Source organism: Bos grunniens, chromosome 25 (assembly GCF_055505025.1).
Source record: "Bos grunniens cultivar Pamir isolate PY7600 chromosome 25, Bosgru_T2T1.0, whole genome shotgun sequence".
In the NCBI taxonomy this organism is placed as follows: domain Eukaryota; kingdom Metazoa; phylum Chordata; class Mammalia; order Artiodactyla; family Bovidae; genus Bos; species Bos grunniens.
Genome location: NC_141189.1, coordinates 5,903,365 through 5,916,013, shown reverse-complemented (window position 1 = coordinate 5,916,013; position 12,649 = coordinate 5,903,365). Strand labels below are relative to the sequence as shown.

The 12,649-nt window shown below is 46.4% G+C and overlaps 1 protein-coding gene across 12 annotated transcripts; it reads left to right on the top strand.

Annotated features, from left to right (window-relative positions):
* Positions 1-40: 40 nt before the first annotated feature.
* On the top strand, positions 41-11,134 carry ZNF789 (zinc finger protein 789). 12 transcript variants are annotated; one of them, XR_015154332.1, is made up of 5 exons: positions 41-81; positions 3,946-4,023; positions 5,589-5,715; positions 8,619-8,977; positions 10,017-11,134. XR_015154332.1 is itself a non-coding variant. In XM_086374099.1 (5 exons), the coding sequence occupies exons 2-5, from the start codon at positions 3,955-3,957 to the stop codon at positions 11,027-11,029; spliced, it is 1,323 nt and encodes a 440-aa protein (XP_086230225.1). In that variant the 5' UTR covers positions 41-81; positions 3,946-3,954; the 3' UTR covers positions 11,030-11,134. The 12 variants fall into 12 exon arrangements, 8 of the variants coding, with proteins under 8 accessions (XP_086230225.1, XP_086230221.1, XP_086230222.1 ...); XR_015154329.1 differs by having other exon boundaries at positions 41-158; XR_015154330.1 differs by having other exon boundaries at positions 41-188.
* The last annotated feature ends 1,515 nt before the right edge of the window (positions 11,135-12,649 follow it).

Here is a 12,649-nt window from a genome sequence, read left to right as displayed (position 1 = left end):
GGGTGGGGACGCTCTGCTCGGCCTGCGCTAGTGGTCGGGCGACAGGCACAAAGATCTTCCGCATGGACACCTCAGGTGGAGGTTAGCCGAGGTCCCGACCTAATTCCGAGTCTGGCCTGGCGCCTCCATAATGGAGGCCAGCTCCATGGCAGCCGCAGGTGCATCCTGAGGACTTCCTGGAGGAGGAGGCACGGCGGGGGTCGGAGGCGCGGAGGTTTGGGGAGAAAAGAGCTAGTGTGATGGGCGGAGTGGGGTGCCAGGGGAAGCCACGGTGGCCCCGCCACAGGTGTGAGAGCTGGAGAGACAACCCCCTTTCCCTCGAATCCCGTGCCCCCCACCACGTCCCTCCAAACCCCCGGTCTTCAGGGCATTTACCGAGAGACTTCCTGAAGAGGCCAGCCTCTGAGTATCATGTCAGGTCCTTTGGCTTTAGAGAAGTTCAGAGTCCGATGAATGAATGGCTGGTTAATACTATTGTTTGCTTTGGCTTTGTTTGTTAGTCGCTCAGTCCTGTCCGACTCTTGGCGACCCCCATGGACTGTGGCCCACCAGGCTTCTCTGTCCGTGGAATTCTCCAGGCAAGAATACTGGAGTGTGGCACTTCCCTGGTGGTCCGGTGGCTAAGACCCTGCGCTCCCAATGCAGGGGGCCTGGGCTTGATCCCTGGGTCAGGGATCCCAGGTCAGGGCTTGATCCCAGATCACACATGCTGCAACTAAGATCCTGTACAGCCAAATAAATGCACATTAAAAAAAAAAGAATGGGTAGCTATTCCCTTCTCTAGGGGAATCATCTGCACCCAGGGATCCAACCCAAGTCTCCTGCATTGCAGATTTTGTTATAAATTGAATTATGGATTCTGATTTCCAAATGCACAGTGCTCACAGCAGGTAATCTACTTTAGATAGTGAAAGGGTCGATGTCCCTTCCCCAGCCATGGAGCTATTGATCACAAGTGCCTCCTTGGTTAAGAGGCAAGAGGGCTTACAAACAGTGTTTTTAAAGAAGGAGACCAGAATGTAACAGACTTTCTTAAAAATGCAGTTACATGAAACAAGGTTTGCCAGTGCCCAGAAAGGCACCAGAAAAAAGTGGAAATCCTCTGTATCTCATCATTTGTGTATTCCCTGAGAGAAACATTAGATTTATTATATTAAAGAAGAACCAAAGTGGAGGCCACAGTTTAAGTATACTCCCAGGCCAGCTACCCAGAGCTGCAGAACCAAAACTTTAACTGTCCTAATTTCCCATAAAGAGCTGGCTCTGTCCTTAAAGGAAACAAGCTTTCTTCACGTCTGGGTAACCTTGCAGCTTCCTAGCAGCTACAAACAAGTAAACTTGTACCGTGGTACTCTTCTGAAAGGACCGTCAGTTCTAGTAACCAGTCCCAAGAGAAAACAATGTACTTCCTCATTCCTGTGCACAGGAGGAAAATAATTTTCTCTCTACCCTTCTGAGTACTTAGCTGAGATTCCTGGAATAAAAAATGAAGACAAACAAGTTTCTTAACATGTATACCTCAGGTAAGAGGCTTCCCAGGTGGCACAGTGGTAAAGAATCCACTTGCCAGTGCAGGAGATGTAAGAAACATGGGTTCAAACCTTGGGTCAATATTCTTGCTTGGAAAATTACATGGACAGAGGAGCCTGACAGGCTGCAGTCCACGGGGTCGCAAAGAGTTGGACACGCCTGCACATGCACACACGCTTACCTTGTATAAACATGGAGATTCCCAAGGAAAAATGATTAACCCCTGAGATGGCTTAGAATTCAGGTCTATTGTAAATGCAGTCTTCATAGGGAAGGGAGTTGTTTAGTTGCTAAGTTGTATCTCTTAAGACTCTCTTGAAAGTTCATGACTCTTTTGAGACCCCATGGACTATAGCCCACCAGGCTCCTCTGTCCATGAGATTTCTCTGGCAACAATACTGGAGTGGGTTGCCGCTTCCTTCTCCAAGGGATGTTCTTAACTCAAGGATTGAACCCACGTCTCCTTCATTGCAGGTGGATTCTTTACCACTGAGCCACTGGGGAAGTCCTAGGGCAAGGGGAGGGAGGTTCTATACCTGGAAGAGGCTGAAACTGCAATTAGGCTAAGTATTAGGTGTCGGTTTGCTGACATGGGGCTTAGCACAAGTGAGTCCACATGGCTTGTGAGATCTTAGTTCCCCCAACCAGGGATTGAACCTGATCCCCAACAAGGAAAGCACTGAGTCCTAACCACCAGACCACCAGGGAATTCTCCTTTTGCCCGCCCGCCCCCCTAACCTTTTTTAAAAAACAGCTGTTTTTTTAAGTGCCTGCAGCTCAAAATAATCAGTTTTCCAAAGTGGTATATTAGGGAGTGGGTTATTCTGCCGCCCATTTACATGTTTTATAAACTGAAGGGTGAGTGCGGAGGAACTAACTTCTTAAGACTTTCCATTTTGAAGCCCCCTTGTTCGCAGTTTGGTTTTCATTCCATAAACTGTTCATATCAAGTAAAGTCCTCTGAATTTTCTTTTGACAACAGCTGTGCCTGCTCAGTCGCTCAGTTGGTGTCCAACTCTTTGAGACCCCATGGACCCTGCCAGGCTTCTCTGTCCATGGAATATTCCAGACAAGAATACTGGAGTGTGTTTCCTTTTCCTCCTCCAGGGGATCTCCCAACCCAGGGATCGAACCAGAGTCTCTTGCATCTCTGGCATTGCAAGTGGATTCTTTATCACTTGAGCAGCCTGGGAAGCCCCTTTGACAACAGTTAGCTCTTTATATATCATATGTAGCCTAAAATCTCTGATAACTTCCCTAAAATCATTGTTATACTCTCTGAGCTGATTCTGTGTGACGTAGAAACAAACTGCTGCTGCTACTGCTGCTAAGTCACGTCAGTCGTGTCTGACTCTGTGCGACCCCAGAGATGGCAGCCCACCAGGCTCCCCCGTCCCTGGGATTCTCCAGGCAAGAACACTGGAGTGGGTTGCCATTTCCTTCTCCAATGCATGAAAGTGAAAAGTGAAAGTGAAGTCCCTCAGTCGTGTCCTACTCTTAGCGACCCCATGGACTGCAGCCTACCAGGCTCCTCCGTACAGGGGATTTTCCAGGCAAGAGTGCTGGAGTGGGGTGCCATTGCCTTCTCCAAGAAATAAACTAAGACCGCCCAAATGAGAGCAGGCAAAGGTTCTTCAGGCAGAGCTTGCTATACTAAGTGAACTGGCCACTATCACATGTTTGGCAGAGACTCAAAAGCAAGCAGGAGAAACTTTAGAGTGGAAAAAAGGGAAAACTCAACTATGCTGAGTTTTGAGGAGATCAACTTGGAAAACCTGGAGGCAGGTTAAGTAAAAGAAGCAGGACTCCCTTCCACCCGGCCTCAGGGAGCAAGCAAGCAGGGGAACCTATTCTTTGTTCTTGCTCCCCGCTCCTGCAGTAGCGGCCCCAGTAAAACCTTGCTTGGGGGAAAAAAAAAAGGGCAGGACATCCTATGTGATTTGGTAGGGGAGCACACCCGACTTTCTCTACTGGTCCTGGATGGAGGAGGGGGACACATGTTAGGGACAAGTTCACACTTGCCACCTAAGTCCTGATTGGGCGCCTGTTGCCACGTTGCTTCTGGTTTGGGTTCCAGGCCAGAGCTACAGGTTGCAGGTTAGAGTTCTGTTTTTTCCTATAGTCTGGTCCCTTGATATATTGAGTCTCTCACTGAGGTGCTGAAGAATATATTCTAGAGAGAGGGCGAGGGCAGAGGCACAGGTTTCCTAGGATAAAAATTAGAAATTGATCTAGCATCAGAAATTCCTAAGACCATTCTAGCGGCTGCTTTCATTGTAATCCCACATTCCAACACCAAACACTGTGACTTTGTACTACTCGAGCTTTGTTGGCCCCATTGGCATTCCCCATCTAAAGTCTGTCTAGTGAGAGAGCTTTGATTCAGGGCTGACCTTGTTTTCTTTTTTTCTCCAGCTTAGCCTGATGGCCAGGATCCAGCCCCATTTTGGAGACCAGGCCATGGAAGCCATGTTCCTGCCAGTCCCATGGAAGGTGAGCTGGTTCCCCCTGCCTCCACCTCCTCAGTGTAGTCTCAGCAGCCAGGCAGTGGTTTTCACATGGCCGTTGGGGTTGAGCCATCTTTATCAGCTGGGGGGTGTTTCCTTCGTGGATGATATGATGCACAGAGCTTGAACTCTGGGGTCAGACAGGATCAAATCCAGGCTCTGTTTTAGACATGTCACCTAATCTCTCTGGGGCACAGTTTCCTTATCTGTAAAACGGGGTCATGACAGTAGCTGTCATGAGGATTCAGTGAAGTGAGGCTCTTGGAGTGCTTGGCAGAGGATCTAGTGATGTTTCGAGCGCCCTGTAAGTTTTAGCTGCCGTCACCACAGTTGCTCCGTGTTTGTGTCAGTGAGCATTCTTGAGTACCTACTGTGTGCAAGATAGATATGTCCTTTGTGCTGGGAGAGAGACTCTTACCCTAAGGACTTTACAAGCCATTTAGGGAAGGAGATATGGAAACAAGCTCATATAATTCTGATCCCTTGGATTAAAAGGTACAGTAGAAGTTTAGGTACTGATGGTAACAAGAGGGAGGGTGATTTTAAGAAGTCAAGTTGAAAAGTCAGTGCAAAGTCAGGAGACACATGAGGAAGCCATTGTGACAATTTGTAAAGACCAGTCGTGGACAGGAGGAAGTTCAAAGGGAACAATTTGACCCCACTGGCCCAGCATGTCCACATTTGCTGAGGGAACACAGAGCTCTGCCTGCCTTTCTGGTGTCATCTCCCACCTTCCCTGAAACAGAGGACCTGCACATGGGGATGTGAACGCTCTTCCCCACCCCCCAACCTCCCCACCACTGTGTATCCTGTTCTCCCCACCTACAGGCAAACTCACCTCTGCATATGTTAACACTCAGCTCAAAGATCATCGTTTCTGTGAAATCTCTGATTTCCTGTGGTAACTGTATTGCTCTCCCCTGTGTTCACACGTGGGCAGAGGGCTGGCGCGAGGCTCAGAAGGACACTCCAGGGGAGCTATGAAGACTGAAGTCAGAGGGGGTTTGTGGGGTGACTACAGATGTGTGTGTAGGTTTTCTTTACAGAACTGGTCCAGTTAGGGGTGGAGAGAGTGGAAACAAGAGGAAGGCAGGCATGGGAGCATCTCTGTAAAGACAGGAACAGAGTATGCATCCTTGCCAGCCTCGGGGAGGGAGGCAGAGGAAGAGCACATGCCTGGGGAGGACACGGCTGTTTCTCTGCTTCCTCACTTCACCTTTGCCCTCAGGCATATGGGGTGTCTCTACACATGGAGCAGTTCTGACACCAGCTGGGTGCCCCATGATTTGACTCAGTTCTGATTATCTGAATGACCGCAGCAGAGACCAAACAGCCAGAGAAGCCTCACACACTGACCACGTGTCCCTCTAGAGAGAACATGTGTGACTCTAGTGCAGAAGAAAGAACATGCATGGCCTGAGGGTCAGAGCTTGAGTTGAGCCCTGAGTCTGCTAATTAACTGGATGAGCCTTGCCTGTAGGACAACAATAATACTGTGGCCCACAGAGCTGTGATAAGAGCTGCAGCTGTAATGAATCTCTGTATTTCCAGGGGTTGCTGTCCTTTGAGGATGTGGCTCTGTACTTCACTAGGGAAGAGTGGGACATGCTGGACTGGGCTCAGAAGGCCCTCTACAGGGACGTGATGCTGGACAACTACAGACACGTCGTCTCCTTGGGTAATGAGCTGGCTTAAGATTTGAGTGTCTACGCAAGTCCTTGGTTTCTTCCGTGCAATGCCCAAAGTAGAAAAAGCTCTGAAAACCAGTTTTATCATAACTCATTTGGCTATAAGGCCTAACCTGAAGTCATCAGGTGGTTAAACCTGATTTTATCCTGTAGGAAGCTATTTATCATCCTTTTTCTCATTTGGTCTCCATATATATATGTTTAGCATAAGAAATATCAGAAAGTTTTTCTAAGGTTTCAGCTCAACCCCTGTTGAGGGTGGTACATAATAGAAACTATACCCACACTCAAGTCACCTTTCTGAAATCTGGAAAAATTTTGAGTCCTGAAACAAATCAGGCCTCAAAGTTTTCAAGTAAGGGATTGTGCATAATGAGTAGTTTCCTTTTGTTTTAGAGTTTGAAGACATTCATCCCCCAGCCTGAATCCTCCACATCTGTAAGACTTCTAGGAGTTGAAAAGATTGTGGCCCATGCAGATTCCAAAGTCTACCTTCTTCCTCTCTTGAAAAGTCTTTCTTTCTTCTGTCTGAAAATGGTTTCCTTCTTTGCTTATACCATCACCGGGTGCCCAGGAGATGATTCTTCACTGACTTCACTTCTGTACCTCCTCAGCTTCCACCTTCCTGGGAGCCCACCCTCGTCTCATTCAATGCAGAGTCTCCTACAGAGGGAGGCTCCTCGACGGATTTTTCTTTGTGGAGCATGTTTGACCCCATGCTGACACTCTCGGCAGATTCTTGACCACCTTTGTGGGATTGTCCACCCACCACTGGATGCTTTAATGTTTATTTTTGTTTGGAAAGCATTCAGGGGCTCCCAGACAGCTGTGTGATCACAAGGGTCGCCAACCAGTCCACTTAAAACCATTCTGTTCTTCACTAGTACAGTATTGAGTAAGTTACATGAGATATTCATCATTCTTATTATGAAATAGGCTGTGTGTTAGACAATTTTGCCCAACTGCAGGCTAATTCAACTATTCTTGGCATGTTTAAGGTAGGTAAGACTAAGCTATGATATTCAGTAGTTTAGGTGTATTAAATGCACTTCTTTTTTTTTTTTTTGAAATTGCCAATATTTTATTGCTTTGGCCTACAGAAACAGCCCTTTCGCATCATTCAACCTAATGAAATCCTATCTATTTTTCATCTATCAGAAAATTAATGTAAATGCATTCTTTTTTTTTTTTTTTTGAACCTGGACTGGCATCTCGTTTCATACATGACATTTCACATGTTTCAATGCCATTCTCCCAAATCTTCCCACCCTCTCCCTCTCCCACAGAGTCCATAAGCCTGTTCTATACATCAGTGTCTCTTTTGCTGTCTCGTATACAGGGTTATCGTTACCATCTTTCTAAATTCCATATATATGCGTTAGTATACTGTATTGGTGTTTGTCCTTCTGGCTTACTTCACTCTGTATAATAGGCTCCAGTTTCATCCACCTCATTAGAACTGATTCAAATGTATTCTTTTTAATGGCTGAGTAATACTCCATTGTGTATATGTACCACAGCTTTCTTATCCATTCATCTGCTGATGGACATCTAGGTTGCTTCCATGTCCTGGCTATTATAAACAGTGCTGCGATGAACATTGGGGTACAGTGTGGAGATTCCTTAAAAAACTGGAAATAGAACTGCCTTATGATCCAGCAGTCCCACTGCTGGGCATACACACTGAGGAAACCAGAAGGGAAAGAGACACGTGTACCCCAATGTTCATCGCAGCACTGTTTATATTAAATGCACTTCTAACTTACAATATTTTCGATGGATTTATGGGAGCTTCCCTGGTGGCTTAGACGGTAAAGCATCTGTCTACAATGAGGAAGACCCGGGTTCGATCCCTGGGTCGGGAAGATCCCCTGGAAAAGGAAATGGCAATCCACTCCAGTACTATTGCCTGGAAAATCCCATGGACAGAGGAACCTGGTAGGCTACAGTCCATGGGATCGCAAAGAGTTGGACATGACTGAGCGACTTCACTTATCCTGTAAATGGGCTTCCCTCATAGCTCAGTTGGTAAAGAATCCGCCTGCAATGCAGGAGACCCTGGTTTGATTCCTGGGTCAAGACCCAGGTTTGATTGCTGGGTTGGGAAGATCCGCTGGAGAAGGGATAGGCTACCCACTCCAGTATTCTTGGACTTCCCTTGTGGCTCAGCTGGTAAAGAATCCTCCTGCAATGTGGGAGACCTGGGTTCGATCCCTGGGTTGGGAAGATCCCCTGGAGAAGGGAAAGGCTACCCACTCCAGTATTCTGGCCTGGAGAATTCCATGGACTGCACAGTCCATGGGGTCGAAAAGAGTCAGACACGACTGACTTTCACTTACCCTGTCCTAAGAAGAGGATGATGTGTGTATATACACACTCACACATGTAGTTTTTTGGGAGGGAGGTGCTCTAGGTCTTAGTTGTGGCATGAAAGATCTTTCATTGCAGCACACAGACTCTCTAGTTATGGTTCACAGGCTTAGCTGCTCTGCAGCCATGTGGGGTCTTAGTTCCCTGACCAGGAATGGAAACCTGTGAGCCCTGAATTGCAAGGCAGATTCTTAACCACTGGACCACCAGGGAACACCCCAACACACGTAGTTTTTAAAAACAAATTCATATCATAATTTACATGAACTTTGAATCATGCTACATGTGAGTTTTGTATTCTGCTTTAAAATACCTGGGGAGCCTTTTCCTGTTTTAAGAAATGTCCTTTGAATTCATGGATTTTCAATATTAGCCTAATATTCTGCCTTCATTGTATCTGGCTACACTTTAATCCTTCCCCTGTTGACATTTGGTTTATTTCCAGTTTGCACTGTTAGGATTCTGCTGAACATCTGGGGTGCATTAACCTTTGCCCATTAACCTTTGCCCTCATTTCCCTTAGGCTCTATTCTTAAGAGTGAAATGACCATGTCCACGAGTGTGAATATTGTTCAGGCTTTCAATCAAGATGCCGAGCTTTCGCAAAGATGGTGCTGATTCCTCTCCTCAGATAATCCTTCTGATTATTGTCCTGATCTCTGCTTGTTGCTGCAGCCCTGCCACCCAGACCCCCAGGGGTAGACTGAGCTCTGGGACCTCTCCTGCCACTTGCTAACCACCACATCCCATTTACTTCCCCACGAGTAGGATTTCAGTTTCCCAAACCTGAGGTGATCTGTCAGCTGGAACAGTGGGAAGAGCCGTGGATCCTGGATCTGCCGAGAGCGGGGACTAGGAAGGCTTCCGGTAGTGCCTGCCCAGGTGGGTGAGGAGCAGACCTGGCCCCTGGGGGTCATGCAGAGTTGGTGACACCATCCAGGAGACCCCGCCTGCACCCGGATACCAAGCCGGGAGTTTGGCTTGTGTTCTGCTTGTTCATCCCTACTGTCCCCTGATGGTGGTGGGTATGATCGTTGCCCCTGTTCCCCAGAGATAATCCCCAGCTGGATTTCAAGTCTGCAAAGCTCATCCTCTTTCTCCTGCAATAAAGCTCATTCTATTTCTACTAGAGGCAGGCTGGTGCTTTCTGACAGCTCTCAGGCCATTCTAGATACTCCTTTTTTCTACCCTCATCACTTACCCTTTTTCTGTACTTTCTCTTGTTCCCTTGCTTTCATTCTGTTTTCCACATCCCCTTGGTGTTTCTTGATGTTCCTGCCTTTTCCTACTTACTGTGTCCTGATGGCTGCTTCTTTCTACCCTTTACCACATCCCTCTGCTCCTTGGATTCTCAGCCTCAGCTCTGTTGACGTTTTGGGCTGTTTGATCCTGGGCCTCACAGGATGTCAAGCAGCATCATTGGCCTCCGCCTACTACATTCTGGCAGGACCATCCCTGGTTGAGAGTCACTGCTCTGTTCCATTGGCTTTTGTGCTGTTTCTCAGGTTCCTTTTCTTTTCTGACACACTGCCTCCATTTTAAAGCAGTCATTTCTCCCAGAATTGTGAAAAACATGCTTCTCTAGAAAGTACAAGATGCTCTCTCTCTCCTAGAGCTATGTGACTCTGCTGGGTACCAACAGGAAGCTGTTTTCCCCACTAGTGGAGAAGGGTGTGTTCAGTTCTCACATTCTCTGACACACTTGTGCATATGTTAGTTGGTTAGTTCATGATGTCAAGAGCTCTTTCTGATATGAAAGCTGAGGGTCCTACAAAAATCAGAATACTGGCTTTTTAATATGGCGATGGAACCAGGTGAGCACTTCTTAGCCTCGTTTGAGTCTCTCATATCACAAACAGTTGCTTCTTTCCTTTTCTTCTGTAGCAGTCAGGTAATTTGCATATTCTTTTTATTTGGCTAGATTCGGAAGCCAGATTCCAGACGAAAGAGCTCACCCCAAAGGAGAACACTTCTGAAGATTTAATGTTATGGAAGATGTCAGCACTAAAGCAGAAAACAGCCAAGGAGCCTTCAGAAGAGTTATGTGAATATAATGAACTTGTGGACATTTACGGATTTTCACTCCCTGCTACTGGTGATGAGTGCTGTAAGGACTTCCTTCAAAGCCTTAACCTTATTCACAGTCGGAGAGCTCAGACATGGACACAGCAGGGCAAATATGATGAGTACGGAAAACCCTGCCATCAGAGATCACAGCTTTTGAGGCATAAGAGAACTCTGACAAACGCAAAATCTTATGAATGCCACGAATGTGGAAGAGCCTTCCAGCGGCAGGCAAATTTTGTTCGACATCAAAGACTTCACAGTTCAGAGAATCCTTTTGAGTGTGACATATGTGGGCAGGCCTTCAAACAGAAGTCCACTCTGATCATCCACAAACAGTGTCACTCACAAAAAAAGCCATATAAATGTCACGACTGTGGAAAGTGTTTCCGTCAGATGGCATATCTCGTTGAACATAAGAGGATCCATACCAAAGAAAAACCCTATAAGTGCAGCAAATGTGAAAGAACGTTTAGTCAGAATTCAACGCTTATTCGACATCAGTTAATCCACAGTGGAGAGAAACCCCACAAGTGCACTAAATGTGGAAAAGCCTTTGGCCGGCACTCAACCCTTATGAGCCATCAACAGATTCACAGTAAACAGAATGCCCACAAATGCAGTGAATGTGGAGAATCCTTTGGTCGCAATGTCGATCTCATTCAGCATCAAAGGATCCACACGAAGGAGGAATTCTTTGAGTGTAGAGAATGTGGGAAAACCTTTAGCTTTAAGGCAAATCTTCATCGACATGAGGTTATTCATACTGGAGAGAGACCCTACAGATGTGACAAATGTGGAAAGTCTTTCAGTTGGCGCACAAGCTTTATTAAGCATCAGGGTACCCACAGAGAGCAGGTATCTGCATGATATTAACTGGAAAAGCTATCATTTAAAGTCCAGAACTTAACCGCTATGGCAAGTATGTATAACCTGATTGTTTCATGAAAATTAATAAACAAGAACTGGTTTTTCTGGGGGGATCCTCTCCTTGTAGCCAACCTTCTGGCTGCAGTAATTAATAGAGGACTTCCTTGGTGGTCCAGGGGTTAATACTCCGTGCTTTCACTGCAGGAGGTACGGATTTGATCCCTGGTCCCCCCGGTCAGGAAAGTTCCACATACCACACGGTGCTTCCTAGGTGGCTCAGCAGTAAAGAATCCACCTGCCAATGCAGGAAATGCAGGTTTGATCCCTGGGTGGGAAAGATCCCCTGGAGAAGGAAATGGCAACCCACTCCAATATTCTTGCCTGGGAAATCCCATAGACAGAGGAGTCTAGCAGGCTATAGTCCACGGGGTCGCAAAGTTAGACACAACTTAGTGACTAAACAAGAACAAAGATATCTATTTACAAATTTATCCTTATATATAAATTTCTAAGGACTATGTATATATATATGTCCACAATTCCTTTTTTTTTTAATTTTTCAATTTAAAAAATGTGAGAGCAAACATGTTTTCTTATGATCCGTTTGACTACCAAACCTGAGATGACCTGAATTTATTTGCTGGTGAAGTAAAGACTGTTTATCCCCACTAGTGTACATATTCACACATTTTGTTCCAATGTGTTCAGTAATGGAGTGCTGGCTTCCCTGGTAGTTCATCTGGTAAAGAATTCACCTGCAATGCAGAAGACCCCGGTTCAATTCCTTGATCGGGAAGATCCCCTGGAGAAGGGTTAGGCTACCCACTCCAGTATTCTTGGGCTTCCCTGATGGCTCAGACTGTAAAGAATCCACCTGCAATGTTGAAGACCCTGAGTTGGGAAGATCACTTGGAGGAGGGCATGGCAACCCACTCCAGGACTCTGGAGAATTCCCCATGGACAGAGGAGCATGGTGGGCTACAGTCCATGGAGTTGCAAAAAGTCAGACACAACTGAGCAACTAACCACAGCACGGCACATGGAGTATTAGTGCAAACCCCTAAGCGGTTTTATGTAAAATACCTATCTACAAACTGAAAAATTCTGATTTTTGAAACATTTATGCCCCAAGGATCAAGGATCTGGGGCTTTGATAGAGGCACATGTCACATCAGTGAAGAGTAACAGTACAACTATTGGATTGACAATAAATAACATCCCCACTTTAAGAACTTTCCAAATGCCAAGCAGAAGCCCTGATAAGACAAAAAGTAAAAGGCAGCTTGGTTTCCTGATGGCAACTCTCTATACAGGTAAGAACCAATCTGGAAATCAGCAATCCACACCTGTTCAGTTCAGTCACTCAGTCTTGTCCAATTCTTTGTGACCCCATTCTTGTCCAATTCTTTGGGACTGCAGCACACCCAGCTTCCCTGTCCATCACCAACTCCCAGAGCTTGCTCAAACTCATGACTCATCAAGTCAGTGATGCCATCCAGCCATATCATCCTCTGTTGTCCCCTTCTCCTCCTACCTTCAATCTTTCCCAGCATCAGGGTCTTTTCCAAGGAGTAAGTTCTTCACATCTGGTGGCCAAAGTATTGGAGTTTCAGCTTCAGC